Consider the following 12,899-nt stretch of genomic DNA (forward strand, 5'->3'; position numbering starts at 1 on the left):
GGACCCCTCAATGAGGCTCCTGGGCGCTGCCTCTGCTAACTCCCCTGATGTGTGTGCACAGCTTTGGTGTGGTTTCAGCTGGGCAGAAAGACTTGTAACCTCATAGCACCCCACCTGTGGCCCTCCATGGCTTCCAGCTGGGATGGCTTCACACGAGCTGCTCTGGAGCAGTGCGGGCTGGGCCTACGTTTGTCTGTGCTCAGAGGGTTTGAGAGCTGAGCTTGTGGCAGCAGCGCTGTGCTGGCACTTGCAGGGGCTCTAGCACTGCTCTGGTTCCCACCACCCATGAGGGTCACTGCTCAGTAAGGACCAGCACAGCCCTTGGGAGAGCCTGAGCATCTCAGGGGCTCTGAGGTCCCTACTCCTAACTGGCACCACTTGCGTTGGTGTGTCTTCCCTGCTTCACCACCCCTGTACCAAGCACCCAGTCTGCCCCGTAGCCACACGTGGCCCCAGCTCAGCAAAGGGACGCTGAGTGCTTGGGGCAGGGCAGGGACAGGCCCGTGCCTGTGGGGTGCTCAGGGAACCCCACAAGCCCCAGAGCTGTCTGACTCAGAAAGTACACAGCGGCGCAGCGGGGGGATGAGTGCTGTTTAATGCTCCTTGCCCTCAGAGGAACTGACTCCACAGGGTGGGACAGGTCCCACATCATCACCCTTGATCAGGCTCCTGCCCCGTCCACCGCTCGTGAACTGCTGCAGGTAGAACTGTGCCGCGAGCTGTGTGGTCATCACCCGCAGCGCCAGGAAGGCAGCCACGACCTCAGAGATGAGGAAGGCCAGGAAGAGGCTGTGCACAGCCATCTCCAGCGGCAGCCGGATGATGTGGTCATCCGTTAGCAGGAATAGCAGGAGGGGGAGCTGGATCAGGAAGGATAGAAGGAGGAACCCGGCAAGCTCAGGCACCTGTGTGGGCAGAGGCTGCTGAGGGGGGACGTGGATGCCCTTGATGGGGTGGGTCCCCCCTCTGTGGGGACCACAGCCCCAGGGTTACCCTGCCAGGGTCTCACAGGACTTGGCACCCTTACCTTCTCCTGCAGGTTCCCGATGTAGCCCAGGTAGAGCCGGGCACCTTCAGTCAGTGTGAGGATGAGGAAGGCAGCGAGCAGGAGGAGCTGGTAGTAGCGAGGCAGCAGGCTGTACTGTAACAGGGGCACAGCCTCGTCCCAGCCAGCTCTGTGCCCGATGCCTCACACCCCACGCTCTGCCAGCCCCAACCATGCCGGTGCCCAGCCTTGCCTGCTCTGCCCCCCCAGTTTAACTTTCCCTGCCTGGAAAGTTAAGTGGTTGCTCTCATGATTTCCATGTTCTTGGAAGGTGTGGGACAGGGCATTTTTAGTCAGGTGTGGGGACCCATTAGTCCTGTGTGACCACCGGCATCCCACCTCCATTTACTGTGTCTCCTGCACATTAAACCTGGCCTGTGAGCTTCCCCCCCACCTGCCCACCGGACAGTACCTTCAGCTGCAGCATCATCCCCTCACCCAAGCACCAGAAGGGGAAGTAGCAGGCGTTGAAGTAGAGCATCATCTGGAGGGGGAGGCTGGCCAGCACCTCGTGGGCTAGGTAGGGCAAGGCAGGGCTGGGCAGGGCTGGGCAAGGCCCCCAGCATCCCCCCCACCCCAGCGTTGCTTCCTGTGGGGAGCCCCTGCCTCGCAGCGTGGGGGCAGCAGCGCTGGCCCTGGCTGTGCTGGTGGGGCTGCACCAGCTCTGCAGGAGCTTTGGCCCCAAGGCAGCCTGGCATGGCCCCCACCATCACCTGCAGCAAGAGCCACTGCTTGCAGCAAATGCCCTTAGTTTGCTCCAACTCGTTGCTGGTTGGGCACTGGGACCCTTTGCTGCCAGCAGTATTGACAGGCTGAGTGCCTGCAGTGCTGAAGCAGCAGCAAAACCTCCAGTCCCGCTCTGCTGAGCCCCCATGGGGTACCTGGGCGGTAGATGTGAGCAGCGCCACTGTCCCGTGTCTTGTTATTGATGAAAAGGGAGCTGCTGAATGCCGTCAAGCCCCGCCGGAGGTTGAGGGGCAGGGGTGTTTGTGCGGCCATGGCCAGCAGCTGAGCCCCGCTCAGCCAGGATTAGCAGGAGGGTAGATAATGAGATGACAAGTCAGGCTAATGCGTGGGGCCACCCGGCCATTGGCTCCCACGGGACAAGGCGGCCGAGCCAGGAGGAAGACAGGCTCCTTGGCTGCAGCAATGAGGAGGGACGCGCCCCTTCTACATCTGCACAAGGAAACACGTCACTGGCTGGGGAAGGGCATTTATTGCCATGGTGAGAGCTCCCGGCCACCCACACAGGAGCCCAAGGATACAGAGCATCTCCCTTCCATAGTGGATTACGGGGGCAGCAGCAGGTGGTGCCATCCCTCCACCACCATGACAGGGACGTAACCTCCCCATGCACCCCACACAGTGCTCTGCTCTTCGGCACCCTCTCCCAGCTGCATTGTATCAGCATCATTATTGCTTAAAATTCCCTGACAGACGAGGATGCCTGTGAAAGATGAGGATGTGCCCCATACCGTGAACCCCTTCCCTGCAGACCCTGGCAGAAGGGCTATCACAGCTGGGGGTGCTCCTTGCCACAGCCCATGTTTCCAGTGGATCGCCGTCTCTGTGGTGGTCAAGATGACATTGATAAAATCGAGTCTCGAAGCTCCCAGACCCACAGAGCATTTTACCCTTCACTGGGATGGGCTGTCCCTGTCACAGTGGGGCTCTCGCAGGTGTCTGCACTGCTCCACTCAGCACCGCCGCTCCCTCCAGGGAGCCTCACTGACACCGCTGTGGCTCGGGGCTCCTGGGAAGGGCGGTGTGTTGGAGGTGGTGTGTGCCAGGGGGTGGCTGAGCCAAAGCAGGATGGCAGAGGAAAGGGATGCTGCACTGGGGCCTTCACGGTCGGGCCTACCCAGCAGGCAGCGGCTCTTCTCATGATCTTCAGCCTTCAACCCGTCCCAGAAGGTGCCTTAGACAGAGCAGCCGCTGACGCCGACAGTGCCTGTCCGAGCTATTGCAAATATCGAGACTACTGCAAAAGTGGTTGTTAAGGGACAGGCACTGGCAAGGAACATGAGAAACCAAATAAAAAGAGGATTCTTCTGTTTGCTAAAGCCAAAATGAAGCTGTGGAGCTCATTGTCACAGGCTGCCAAGGAGAAAGAGGTGAGCAAAACATGATTAGACCAGTGCGTGACTCCCTCTCAGTCATGCTGATCAAGGGCTCAGAGGTGCAAGGACCCAGCCTCGCCAGGCAGCTCCTGCACAGTGAGCACAGTGCAGGGTGCTGCACATATCCTTCCTCAGGTTCTTCCTGGCCACCTGTGATGGGCTAGTGCTGACTAGATAATCTTTAAAGTCCCTTCCAACTCAAACCACTCTATCGTAACACCGCAGCATGGCTCCCATGATCCCACTCAGGACAGCTCCTTGCGTGTTCTTACAGTACCGCTGGGAAAAAATAAAAAAATAAAAAAAATCCTACACTAAATGGATTTCACAGGCAATCAGACCAGGTATGGAAAAAGTACATCATGCTGTTAAGTGTTGGTCTGTTGCTAGATAAGGATGGTGAACTAAGAGAGGATGATGGATGAGAAGAAATACCCACAAGGTCCTTGTGGTCTATTTGGCCATACCTGGACAGGACATCTGGAGATGTTACTGGTGAGGACACACACTCCACTGTCTTGGGGGGTGCTAGCCACAACCTGTAACACTGCACATCTCATAGGTGGCACTTGGAAGGCTCATCTGGAGGCTTTTGGCCACCACCATGTAGCTGGGTTCATCTCCAACAAAGAAGAGGGGCACCAGCCCGCAGTGCGGGGGGGAGCGTGCCACTTCAGAAAAGCAGAAAGGCCCCCGGGGATGTGTACTGTACCCCAAGGGTGTTGCCATAGCCTCCTTGGAAGCTGTACGAAGGAGCAAAGAGAGGCGCGAACACCAAGACATTGAGAAGCAGTGCTCACCCAGGCAACCAGCTTGTAATGCAAGCAAAGGCAAGGGCAGAGATCAAAGGATGAAGGCTGCGGCCATGGTTAACAGCTGGGAAGCAACCTCACAAGAAGCTGTGATTTTTTTTTTAACCAAGGCTTAGGGTATAAGGGAACTAAAAATAAGCCTATTATCCAGCACTGTGTCATAATGAGAAGATTCAGAAGGTTCTTGGATGTACAAGAAGGGAACGTGTTGGGCCTAACGCACAGTTCCATGGGTCCCACCAGCGCACAGGGTAAGATGCAGCCAGGAGCTGCAATGGGCAAAGCCCAGCATCTGAACGTGGGGTCCTGGGTCCAACACCATCCCACATAAGTGTGGAAGAGCAGTGCCTGCAAGGAGCAACATATCAGTGTCAGGATGTCCAGCTCCGCAAAGCAGCCCTGCTGTGACCTGGCACATGTCCTCAGGAAAGCCACAGGTGGTGACTAGGGTTTCTTGTGTCACGGGGTGATGTTCCCAGCTCCGTCTGAAGTAACCCCTCTGTAATAAGGGGGAATAGGACTTACTCTGCACACTGCAGGCTGTAAGCTGTGGTAGAAGGTATTTCCTCAGCCCTTGTGTGGTCTTCAGCACAGGGAGTACAAGGATGATGCCTGCCATACACTGTCTCATGCTAGATAGTGGATGAGACCCATCAGAGATGAAGGAGTCAAAGAGCACGCTCCTGAAACACAAAGCACCCTGCAAATGTGCCCAAGAGGACTTCAGAGGATGGTGCCTTTGGGTGAGCAGAAACACGGTTGCCTTGGAAGAGCTCAGCGAAGCTCTGCTGGAGAGCACATGGAGTATGGGACCTGCTGGCCTCACTTGGTGCAGAAGAAGTGCTGAAGACCCCCAGGCAGATCACACAGCACAACCAGGTGCGCTGCTGTGGCTCAGGCATGCTGTCCCCATCAGCTTCAGTCACAGACATGACACAAACCGTGGGACTGGAGGCCTTGGGTTGCTGTGAGATAACTGGCATTTCAAGGAGCTTTGGACAGAGCCCTCCCTACAGGGCTATGGAAGACACTGGCCTGCCGCGGGCGTGTTAGGACAGATGCTAAAGAGAAGAAGAAAGCAGCAGCCTTTGTCCTGTGTGGAAAGGTAGAGAGCAGATGGAGCAGGCTGTGCTGGGGCTGCTGCCAGGACACACACTGAAGAAAGAAGGAGCAGAGCAGTAGGAAGTAAAGGGATAAAATCAAAATAACATCCCAGTGCTGCTGAGCAGCAGCAGAAAAGGAAGAAGGCCGTGGAAGGATTTAAGCAGTGTGATGGCAAACAGCAGCTCATGCTGACATGTCAGAACAGGGATTATTCAAATGTCACCTGCAGACTTTCCCTGGGCCTAGAAAAAACATGTACTGTGCTAGCTGGGGTGTGCACCTCCATCATCTGGCTGCACCAGTGGGATGGAGCTCAGGGATGACCCCCGCTGCCCCAGGTGTCTCCAGACACCCCAGCCAGGCAGGACAGGGAGCAGCCTGTAAGGGAGGAGCTGCCCAGCAGTCTGACTGCCCCAGCAGCAAGATACATGGTGCAAAACCACATCTGTTCACAGGGTTTGAGGATTCGGAGCTGCAGCTGGGCACTGCACACACATCCCTGCCTATGGTCACCACTGGTCACGCTGCCTGGGAAAAGCCCGGCAGCGAAGCAGAAGACACTGACCAGAGATATGACAGGTGACTGGTGACACTGCTATCCAAGCAAAGATCAGAGTCTGGAAATAAAGATGAGCTAGACATGGGACACATATAGGAACCCTCCACAGAGAAGATCCCAGCATCACCTGGCTGACCTGCTGAGCTGCACCCAAGGACTTGGAAGGAATCAGAAAAGATCCAGATCACAGAACAGCACTGGTTTCATTCATAAGGGGTGAATCAAATTAAAAATATAAATTATCTAGCTTTGGGATCAGAGTAAAACAATGACAGATGGAGAACAAAGTTCCCCCAGGACAGAGCACTGGAAGCTCTCCATGGGGAATCTCCTCCCCAGCTCTGCTCGGCTGACAGACATGGGGCTCTGGACTGGCCAGGCCCACTCCTGAGCTAGAGACGAAGCCCTTCTGCCAGCAAGAGGGGTAAAACACAGCTGCAGAGCACTGACATGGAGAGCTGAGATGAGAAAGGTAGCTTTGTCACCACGTGACAAAGAGCAGAGGACAATCAGAACACAAACACGGGCACGCTAGGCAAACCTGAGGCCATCCGCATGCTAAATCTCCCTGGCCACTCAGGGTGCTCCTGAGGGCTAGGGAGTGGCTGCAGGTCGGCAGGCAGGGGAGAGCCACAGGTGAATGCTGCAGCCATGCAATGTGCAGAGAGGGTGCGGATAATGGACTCCACAGGGATGTGCTGAGCAAGGAGGAACGAGGATTTGGGAAGGGGAAATGTGCTGGAGAGCATGTATTGGCCACAGAGAGCAATGAAAGGCACTCATGCTATTAACAGGGACAACAGACGAGCTTGGGGCTCTCATTGTGCTACTTGATGAGTACAGATGCAGCTCCCACTGGCTCCCCTGACACCAGTGTCTGCAGTTCGCAGCAGCTCCTTGCCAGCCATGTGGTGCCCACGCTGGCTGCTGGTGCCAAGCCTACTATCCCCAGGATCTGTTTCCCGACTTTCCAGTGTGAATTTCAGCTGCAGAACCCCAGGCCCGGTGGCTGGTGGGGCAAAGGAGCTGGCAGTTTGCACACACAGGAGCTACCTGGGAAGGTGACTTCTTGGTGAAAGAGGCCAGGTTCCTCCAAGTCTCAAAGGAAAATGATTCAGGTGCAGTATTTGAATTGCTCCATGGAGCTGCAGCTCTCTTCTTGAGGTGAGCACAGCATCAGGAGGTCGCAGCCATGTCTGGCATTAGGAGCCTTTCCCTGTTAGCCAGGACATATCGCCAGTTCTAGCAGAGACAAAAACAAACAGCACTGTGAGATTTTTCCTGGCATGCGTAAGTGAAGCTGTTCAGCATGCTTCCCAAGCTGCTGGCCACACAGGTCAGGTGCTGCTCTGTCACAGCACTACGCTGCACCCAGTCTGGGCAGCACGGCAGCACCCTTCCCTCTGCCCTCACTCCATCCCAGGCAAAACTGAATTCAAACAGTATTTTTTTTAAACTTTTTTAACAAGCCCTTGTGGCATCCAGATGAAAATTCATGGAAAAGCACTGAATGACAGACATCCTCAGGGGCTGGAAGAATTCAACCAAATGGCAGGCATGCCATCCTGGCAGGTTTGGGCACCAGGGCTCTGCAAAGGACATATAGCAGCCGTGCCCTGCCTGGCATGGGCTTCTCCCAGCATGGCTCCTGCCAGCTCCACCACCCAACACATCATCATTGCCCACAGAGAGGCCAGTCTGGGTTGCAAAACAAGCACATGGTCATAATCAGCATCTCCATGCAGAAATTGGAGATGTGGCCCAAGCAGGGGACTGAGTGACCCTTCTGTGAGCCCTACACTCCCATGTGGATTCGAGACCCAAAACTGAACGTACTTGCCATGACGGACAAACAGCCTAAAAGGTGCGAATGCAGTAGGAGACAGAGAGAGAAAAAACATCTAGAATTAGGTGGTTCTGCTTGCTCTGTGCTCACCGAGTTGCCATGGCCCACCCCAACACAGGGGCCAGCAGCTCTCCCCACCTGCCTGGCCACCCACAAGAAATGGCCTCCTTCCCAGTCCCTCCCAGTTCCAAACTTGGTGGTCAGGAACCACTGCCTGATTCACAGACAAGGAGCACAACTCTCCCCCCCCACCACACACATGCATGCTGGAAGCTGGGCAGACCCTTGACATGCTCCCAGTGTGTCTGAGCTGGCTCTGGGCTCCCTGGGGGCTGGGCTGCTTCTTTCCCCAGGCTTTTGACAAGGCCTGGTTTTATTCCATATATGTAAGAGAAATATTTTTCATGTAGGCAAACTGCTCCTGGACAGCGACCCACATCCTGCGGCAGCAATCTCTTTCAAGGCTCCTCCCCAGCTGATCTCTGCACACAGGGGTACACTATTTCCTGTACAAAGTCTTAAAGAGAAGGTGAATGGAAAGAAGTGCACTTTGCCAGTGAACTATACCCTTACAAATGGGAGGCAGAGACAGTGAGGGCAAGCTTCCCTGAGCTGTGAGCTTTCCAGGCTGAGGGCCGCAATACTTGCACACAGGTGGTACCCCCAGACTTTCCTCTGCAGGTGCCCCCATGTGCCCAGGGGTGCCCTTGGCATCAGGCAGTGCTGCCCTGGTGGCAACAAGTGCTAGGCATGCCAGCCTCTCAGGCCAGCCTTTTGTCTCTGGCCCAGGGGGAAACAATCCCATCAAGACTCTGCAAGGATATGGATCCTGATCCTGGTGTTCAAGACACATCCCCTGTGTGCAGGATGCAGTCTAGGAGGAGGCTGGGAGGCAGCACACGGGGTGAAGGAATGAGTGGGGCAAGCAGGGAGATGTGAGCAGTGTACAGGATGGGAAAGAGCTGCCTGGTGCTAGTGGTGTCCTGGCTGGGGATGCTCAGCCTTGCCTTGTGCCATGAGGGTAAGCTCAGCCCCAGCACCACTGGTTCCTGCAGTGCACCTACTTACTCCACATCACGCTTTCGGATGGTCCTGCCGGCAGCCAGGACCTCAGCCACCTTGGAGACGATAGGATCGTAGTTCATGCTGGCCACAGCCACCACCTCGTCACTCCTAGAGCCAGGCAGAGCAGAGCAGTTAGAACAGCCCAGGGTGGCCACATCTCCATCACCCACAAAGCAATATGCTGGAGAGAAGCGGGAAGCAAAGAAAAACACCCTCTGCTCCAGGGCCAGGACATGTCCCAGGGTGTGAGCACTGCAGGGACTGTGACGTGGGACAAGAACAGGAGAGGACTTGTAGCAGGTGCTCGAGGCTGGCCCCACTGGTCTCATGGGCTGGCCTGGTGAGCAGCACCAGGGTGCCTAGAGCTGTCTCCATCCCACTGCCCAGCAGTGGGACCCCAGACACCTAAGGGAGGTGGGATGGAGACAGCTCTGGGCACCCTGGCACCTGGGAGAAATGCCAGAAAAGGTGGATCTGGTGGTGGATAAAAAAACTGCAAGGATGCCCAGTGGTCACTGTCAACCGCACAGCTTTGCTGCCCTGTGCTGAGGGAGCAGAGGGGATGTTAGCAGGGACTTCCCAGTGGCACACTTGGTTTTGCTGCTCCACATCACTTCCTGATCTACTCCTTGGAACAAGAGCACGCACCTCTGAGCTTGCTCCACAGACAGCAACAACCACATATCAGGTTCTGAGCAGAGCAGGGCTCCTCAACAGACACCTAATGAAGCACCAGGACAACTGGGTGGCCAACTCCACATCCAGCAGCACATCCCAGTCTGGCCGACCTGATAGTCAGGATCCCATTGCTGGTGGCACAACACGAGATCAAAGGCTGAATGTGAAATGAATGAAGCAGAAGGAAGGAAGATGTAAAAATGCTGGAGAAGATTTGGATTAAGATGAGAAGGCACAGGACAAATGAGAAGGGCACCTCTGCTTTGAGGTCTGCAAAATTCAGCCTGAGCATAAATCTGAGCATAAATAAGTCTGGCTCAGGAGATGACTCATAAATAGGTAACCAAATAAACAAACAATTTAATTATTAGAGAAGGTGCATAAGATATTAAATACTGGTGATGTTGTTGAATAAGCTGAGGAGTAGAAGCACCCAACAAATCAAGATCTGCTATTCAATCTGTTGCCAAAGAGCTCCATGACCAACAGAGAAAAGACCAGCATGGGGGAGAAACACGTGCCTGGCCTGAGAGGAGGAGAGCAGAAGCCATGCTTCAGAGAAAACTTCATCTTCATGGAGCCATGACAGTTGAAGTCCTCTCTCTTAGCTGTCCCACAGAGCCATGGGGCAGCATGAGGCTTCCCTCTCCCACAAGCACGCACAGGAATGTAGAGCAGATCATAAGCCTTGAATCTTCTCCAGAGACACTGAGCTCTTCCAAACTGGCCAGACCCAGAGACAGACCGACCTCAGGCAGGCTCCTTCAGAGGCTGGACCTGCGGTTCCTGCCCAAACGCAGAGGAGTCCTGTGGAGCCAGCACAAAACAGTATGTGAGAGCCACTGCATTGACCAGAGCTCTAGAAAGGCTTGGGTGCCATTGGAAATCCCACCCTGAGCCTACTCAGCTCACTGCAGAGATGTGCACGTACAGCAGAGGGGCATTTCTGCTAGCATGTGGCTCTTCCATCCAGCAGACAAGGTAAGAATGAGCAGTAATGGATGGACATTGATGAGACACACGTTCACACTGGAAAACAAGCACCCATGGCAGGCAGTAAGGATAACTAACCACCCGAGAAGATCACAAAGCATGTGTGTGTTCAGCTGAATTGCCTGCTGGGCTGTTACATTTGAGGCCTGTTGCTGTGATGTATAAGAGCTCTCCAACTTCTGAGCCTGGATCTCCTCATCTGGTTGGCCTTACGTCTTGTGTAACATGAGTGAGGTCCTCCACTCTCCCCAGGACTGGACAACCTTCCCTAAGGACATAACTCCCATCTGTGCAGAGACTGACAATTTTGTTTATGGAATACAGCTAGTCTCCTTGAAGATACTTGCAGCAGTATTTGACAGAACTGCACTGCAGATTTCCTCTTTTCCTGTTGCCCCGAAATTCAGAAATACAATCTACAAGTGAGAACACCTTCCACACCATCCCCCAGGTGCACCTATCACACAGGGCCTTGACCACAGATCCTGCACCACTGCTTGATGTCTTCAGTGTTCAGCACACAAAAGGCAGCTGAGATTTCAGGACTCCTGGGAGGCTCCCTACCACTGCCACACCACAACACATGTTCATGACACTTCAGTGGTTTCCTCCATGTGCCTCTGGCCTCTGCGGGTGATAGCAGGTGTGCTTTCTTTCCTCCTTCTGCTCTTCTTTCCTTCAAACACTGTTTGTTCTGTGCCAGGATGCAAGAGGCTTGCTGCAGAGGGAACAGTGACAGCACTTTGCCAAGTGAGAGGCCTCAGTTTATCCATTAACGCTTGCACAAAATGGTTGGTGTATGCAAGAAGCCAGCAAATTCTAGGCTGGATGCTGTTTTAAACTACAGTCTGTCCACTGTGCAACCTCATGTGAAGATCACTAATGTCCAACACAGACGCCAGAAAGAGCATCCTGCCACTGGGGACAGCAGCTGAAAGACTACGAACTCAAATGCTCTTGAACCCTGCACTGACAATTGATCCAGGAGGTTCTCTCACCCAAGTGAGATGCTGTCTTGTACTGACACAGGCAACCACGGTACATGGATCAAATGTGGAGATTTCAAAGCTTTGTTCTTCCTGAGTGCAGCCAGCTCCCAGCTGCGCTGGTGGGGGAAGGAGAATGAAAGATGAGGATTTCTGCTCCCAAATGAGAAACAGAAAGTGGATGGAGTGGGAAAGATGTGCTGTTCTGAGGGAAGGAATAACCAAGGTAAGCAATGGAGAGCAAAAAGACATAATTCTGCCATCTGGGATGTGAATGCAGCCCAAACATTTCTATCAGCAATAAAAGTGACAGATGGTCCTTTTGTGAAATAATTTGTAGGGCAATGGTGAACTGGAGAATCCCACATCAGTAGTGGCTTGTAAACATTTTGTCTGACAGACAGGGAAGGCCAGCAGGAGTCCCTTTTTTTCAAGTGGTCTTTTGAGGCAACAAGTGTGCCCTTTCTGAAACTGGGACTGTGAATAATCAGAAGTCTTGGCCTAAAGACTGAGGGAAGGTGAATCACTGTGGATGTGCACTGTGTCTATATGGCCTTCCCTTCCTCTGCAGGGTTTCCTCTGGAAATGGTGCACCATGAGGAAGACAACCACAGCTACCCAGTGGATCTCCCATGATCTCCAAGGTCTTAGGGACTAGGATGACATCGGCCTGTTCTGGAAGAGGTGCTGTGGTGAACATAGTGTCCCATGAGGACAACTGCAAGGCACCCCATCCCATGCACATCCCCGCACAGGGCCTCATGCTGACCTCTCAGCAGCTCACCCTCAGCTCTGAATGTGGGTAAACAAACAGTTTTATTCTTCAAACTCTGGAAAAGAAAAGAGTTTTATTATGAAAGTCAATGCTGAGAGCAGGCTCTGGGAATGGGCATCACCAGTGTTTCATGCAGGAACCGAACCAGTGCACACCAGAAGTCCAAACCATCAGGTGGATGTGGAAAGCAGGAGGAGATGGCCTGTTTGGGACAGTGTCCTCAATCCAAAAGCATTAGTACCAGTAGCAGGACTATCACCAAACAAGAAGAAAAGGAAGAAATGCTCCCAGTCGCCTCTCACAACTGGGCAGTGAGAGAGGAACCAGCCCGAGCCCCGCCAGCTGCAGTACCTCTGGCTCTCTGCACAGGATGCCGTCCTACCACACCAAAGCCATCTCCTGGGGCCCCTCCTGGGTGGCAGAAGAAGGCAGCTCTCAGCACCCACCCCATGTCAGTGCTAGACCCAGTGTGAGGCCCTGCATCACGCAGGGGATTAGTCACCTTGCTCAGGGCCTTCCTCTTCAAAGGGCTCTACAGATGTTTTATTAAAGTGGTCTGGCATTTCCTTTCTAATTAGGGTTGGGATAAATAGCTAAATCTGTTGGGCTCTGATATGGGAAGGAGGAATAGGATGATAGTTCAAAGATTGTATGCTGGAAAGAAATACATGCCACTGCAGCTCTCAGGTGCCCAAACTGATAGTACTGCATTTTCTGCAAGCAGATGACTGCCAGTGATTCCATGGGACCAGTGATGGGCCAACATGAAGGGACAGCACAATGGGACAACACAGTGGCTGCAGGTATCGAAGTTGTGGCAAAAGCACACTAACTCTGCAAAACCACTGCAGCAAAACTTGAAACGGGTTTTAATATTCCCCTGTCTTGTGCTCACTGTGCAAGCTGTGTATTTTAA

The 12,899-nt window shown here is 53.9% G+C and overlaps 2 protein-coding genes across 7 annotated transcripts in view; both read right to left on the reverse strand.

Moving 5' to 3' along the window:
• Positions 1-508: 508 nt before the first annotated feature.
• On the reverse strand, positions 509-2,054 carry LOC106047484 (transmembrane protein 17B-like). Its single transcript, XM_013198987.3, has 4 exons — positions 1,927-2,054; positions 1,458-1,561; positions 1,028-1,141; positions 509-905 (listed from the first exon to the last, which is right to left on the reverse strand). The coding sequence occupies exons 1-4, from the start codon at positions 2,042-2,044 to the stop codon at positions 594-596; spliced, it is 648 nt and encodes a 215-aa protein (XP_013054441.2). The 5' UTR covers positions 2,045-2,054; the 3' UTR covers positions 509-593.
• A 2,744-nt stretch (positions 2,055-4,798) lies between these two features.
• Positions 4,799-12,899, reverse strand: part of AIFM3 (apoptosis inducing factor mitochondria associated 3) — a 58,379-nt gene continuing 50,278 nt past the window's right edge. For 2 of the 6 annotated variants that reach the window (XM_066979300.1, XM_066979304.1), the window contains 4 exons: positions 12,335-12,394; positions 8,555-8,659; positions 7,477-7,497; positions 4,799-6,882 (listed from right to left, as the gene is read on the reverse strand). In XM_066979300.1, the coding sequence (XP_066835401.1) occupies positions 6,843-6,882; positions 7,477-7,497; positions 8,555-8,659; positions 12,335-12,394 (226 nt within the window). In that variant the 3' untranslated portion in view covers positions 4,799-6,842. Of the gene's footprint in view, positions 6,883-7,476; positions 7,498-8,554; positions 8,660-9,750; positions 10,037-12,334; positions 12,395-12,899 lie in introns of those variants that run through there. The other 4 variants (XM_066979302.1, XM_066979301.1, XR_010825617.1 and 1 more) reach the window with 4 other exon arrangements.

The sequence above is a fragment of the Anser cygnoides genome, chromosome 17 (genome assembly GCF_040182565.1).
Source record: "Anser cygnoides isolate HZ-2024a breed goose chromosome 17, Taihu_goose_T2T_genome, whole genome shotgun sequence".
NCBI classification, from domain to species: domain Eukaryota; kingdom Metazoa; phylum Chordata; class Aves; order Anseriformes; family Anatidae; genus Anser; species Anser cygnoides.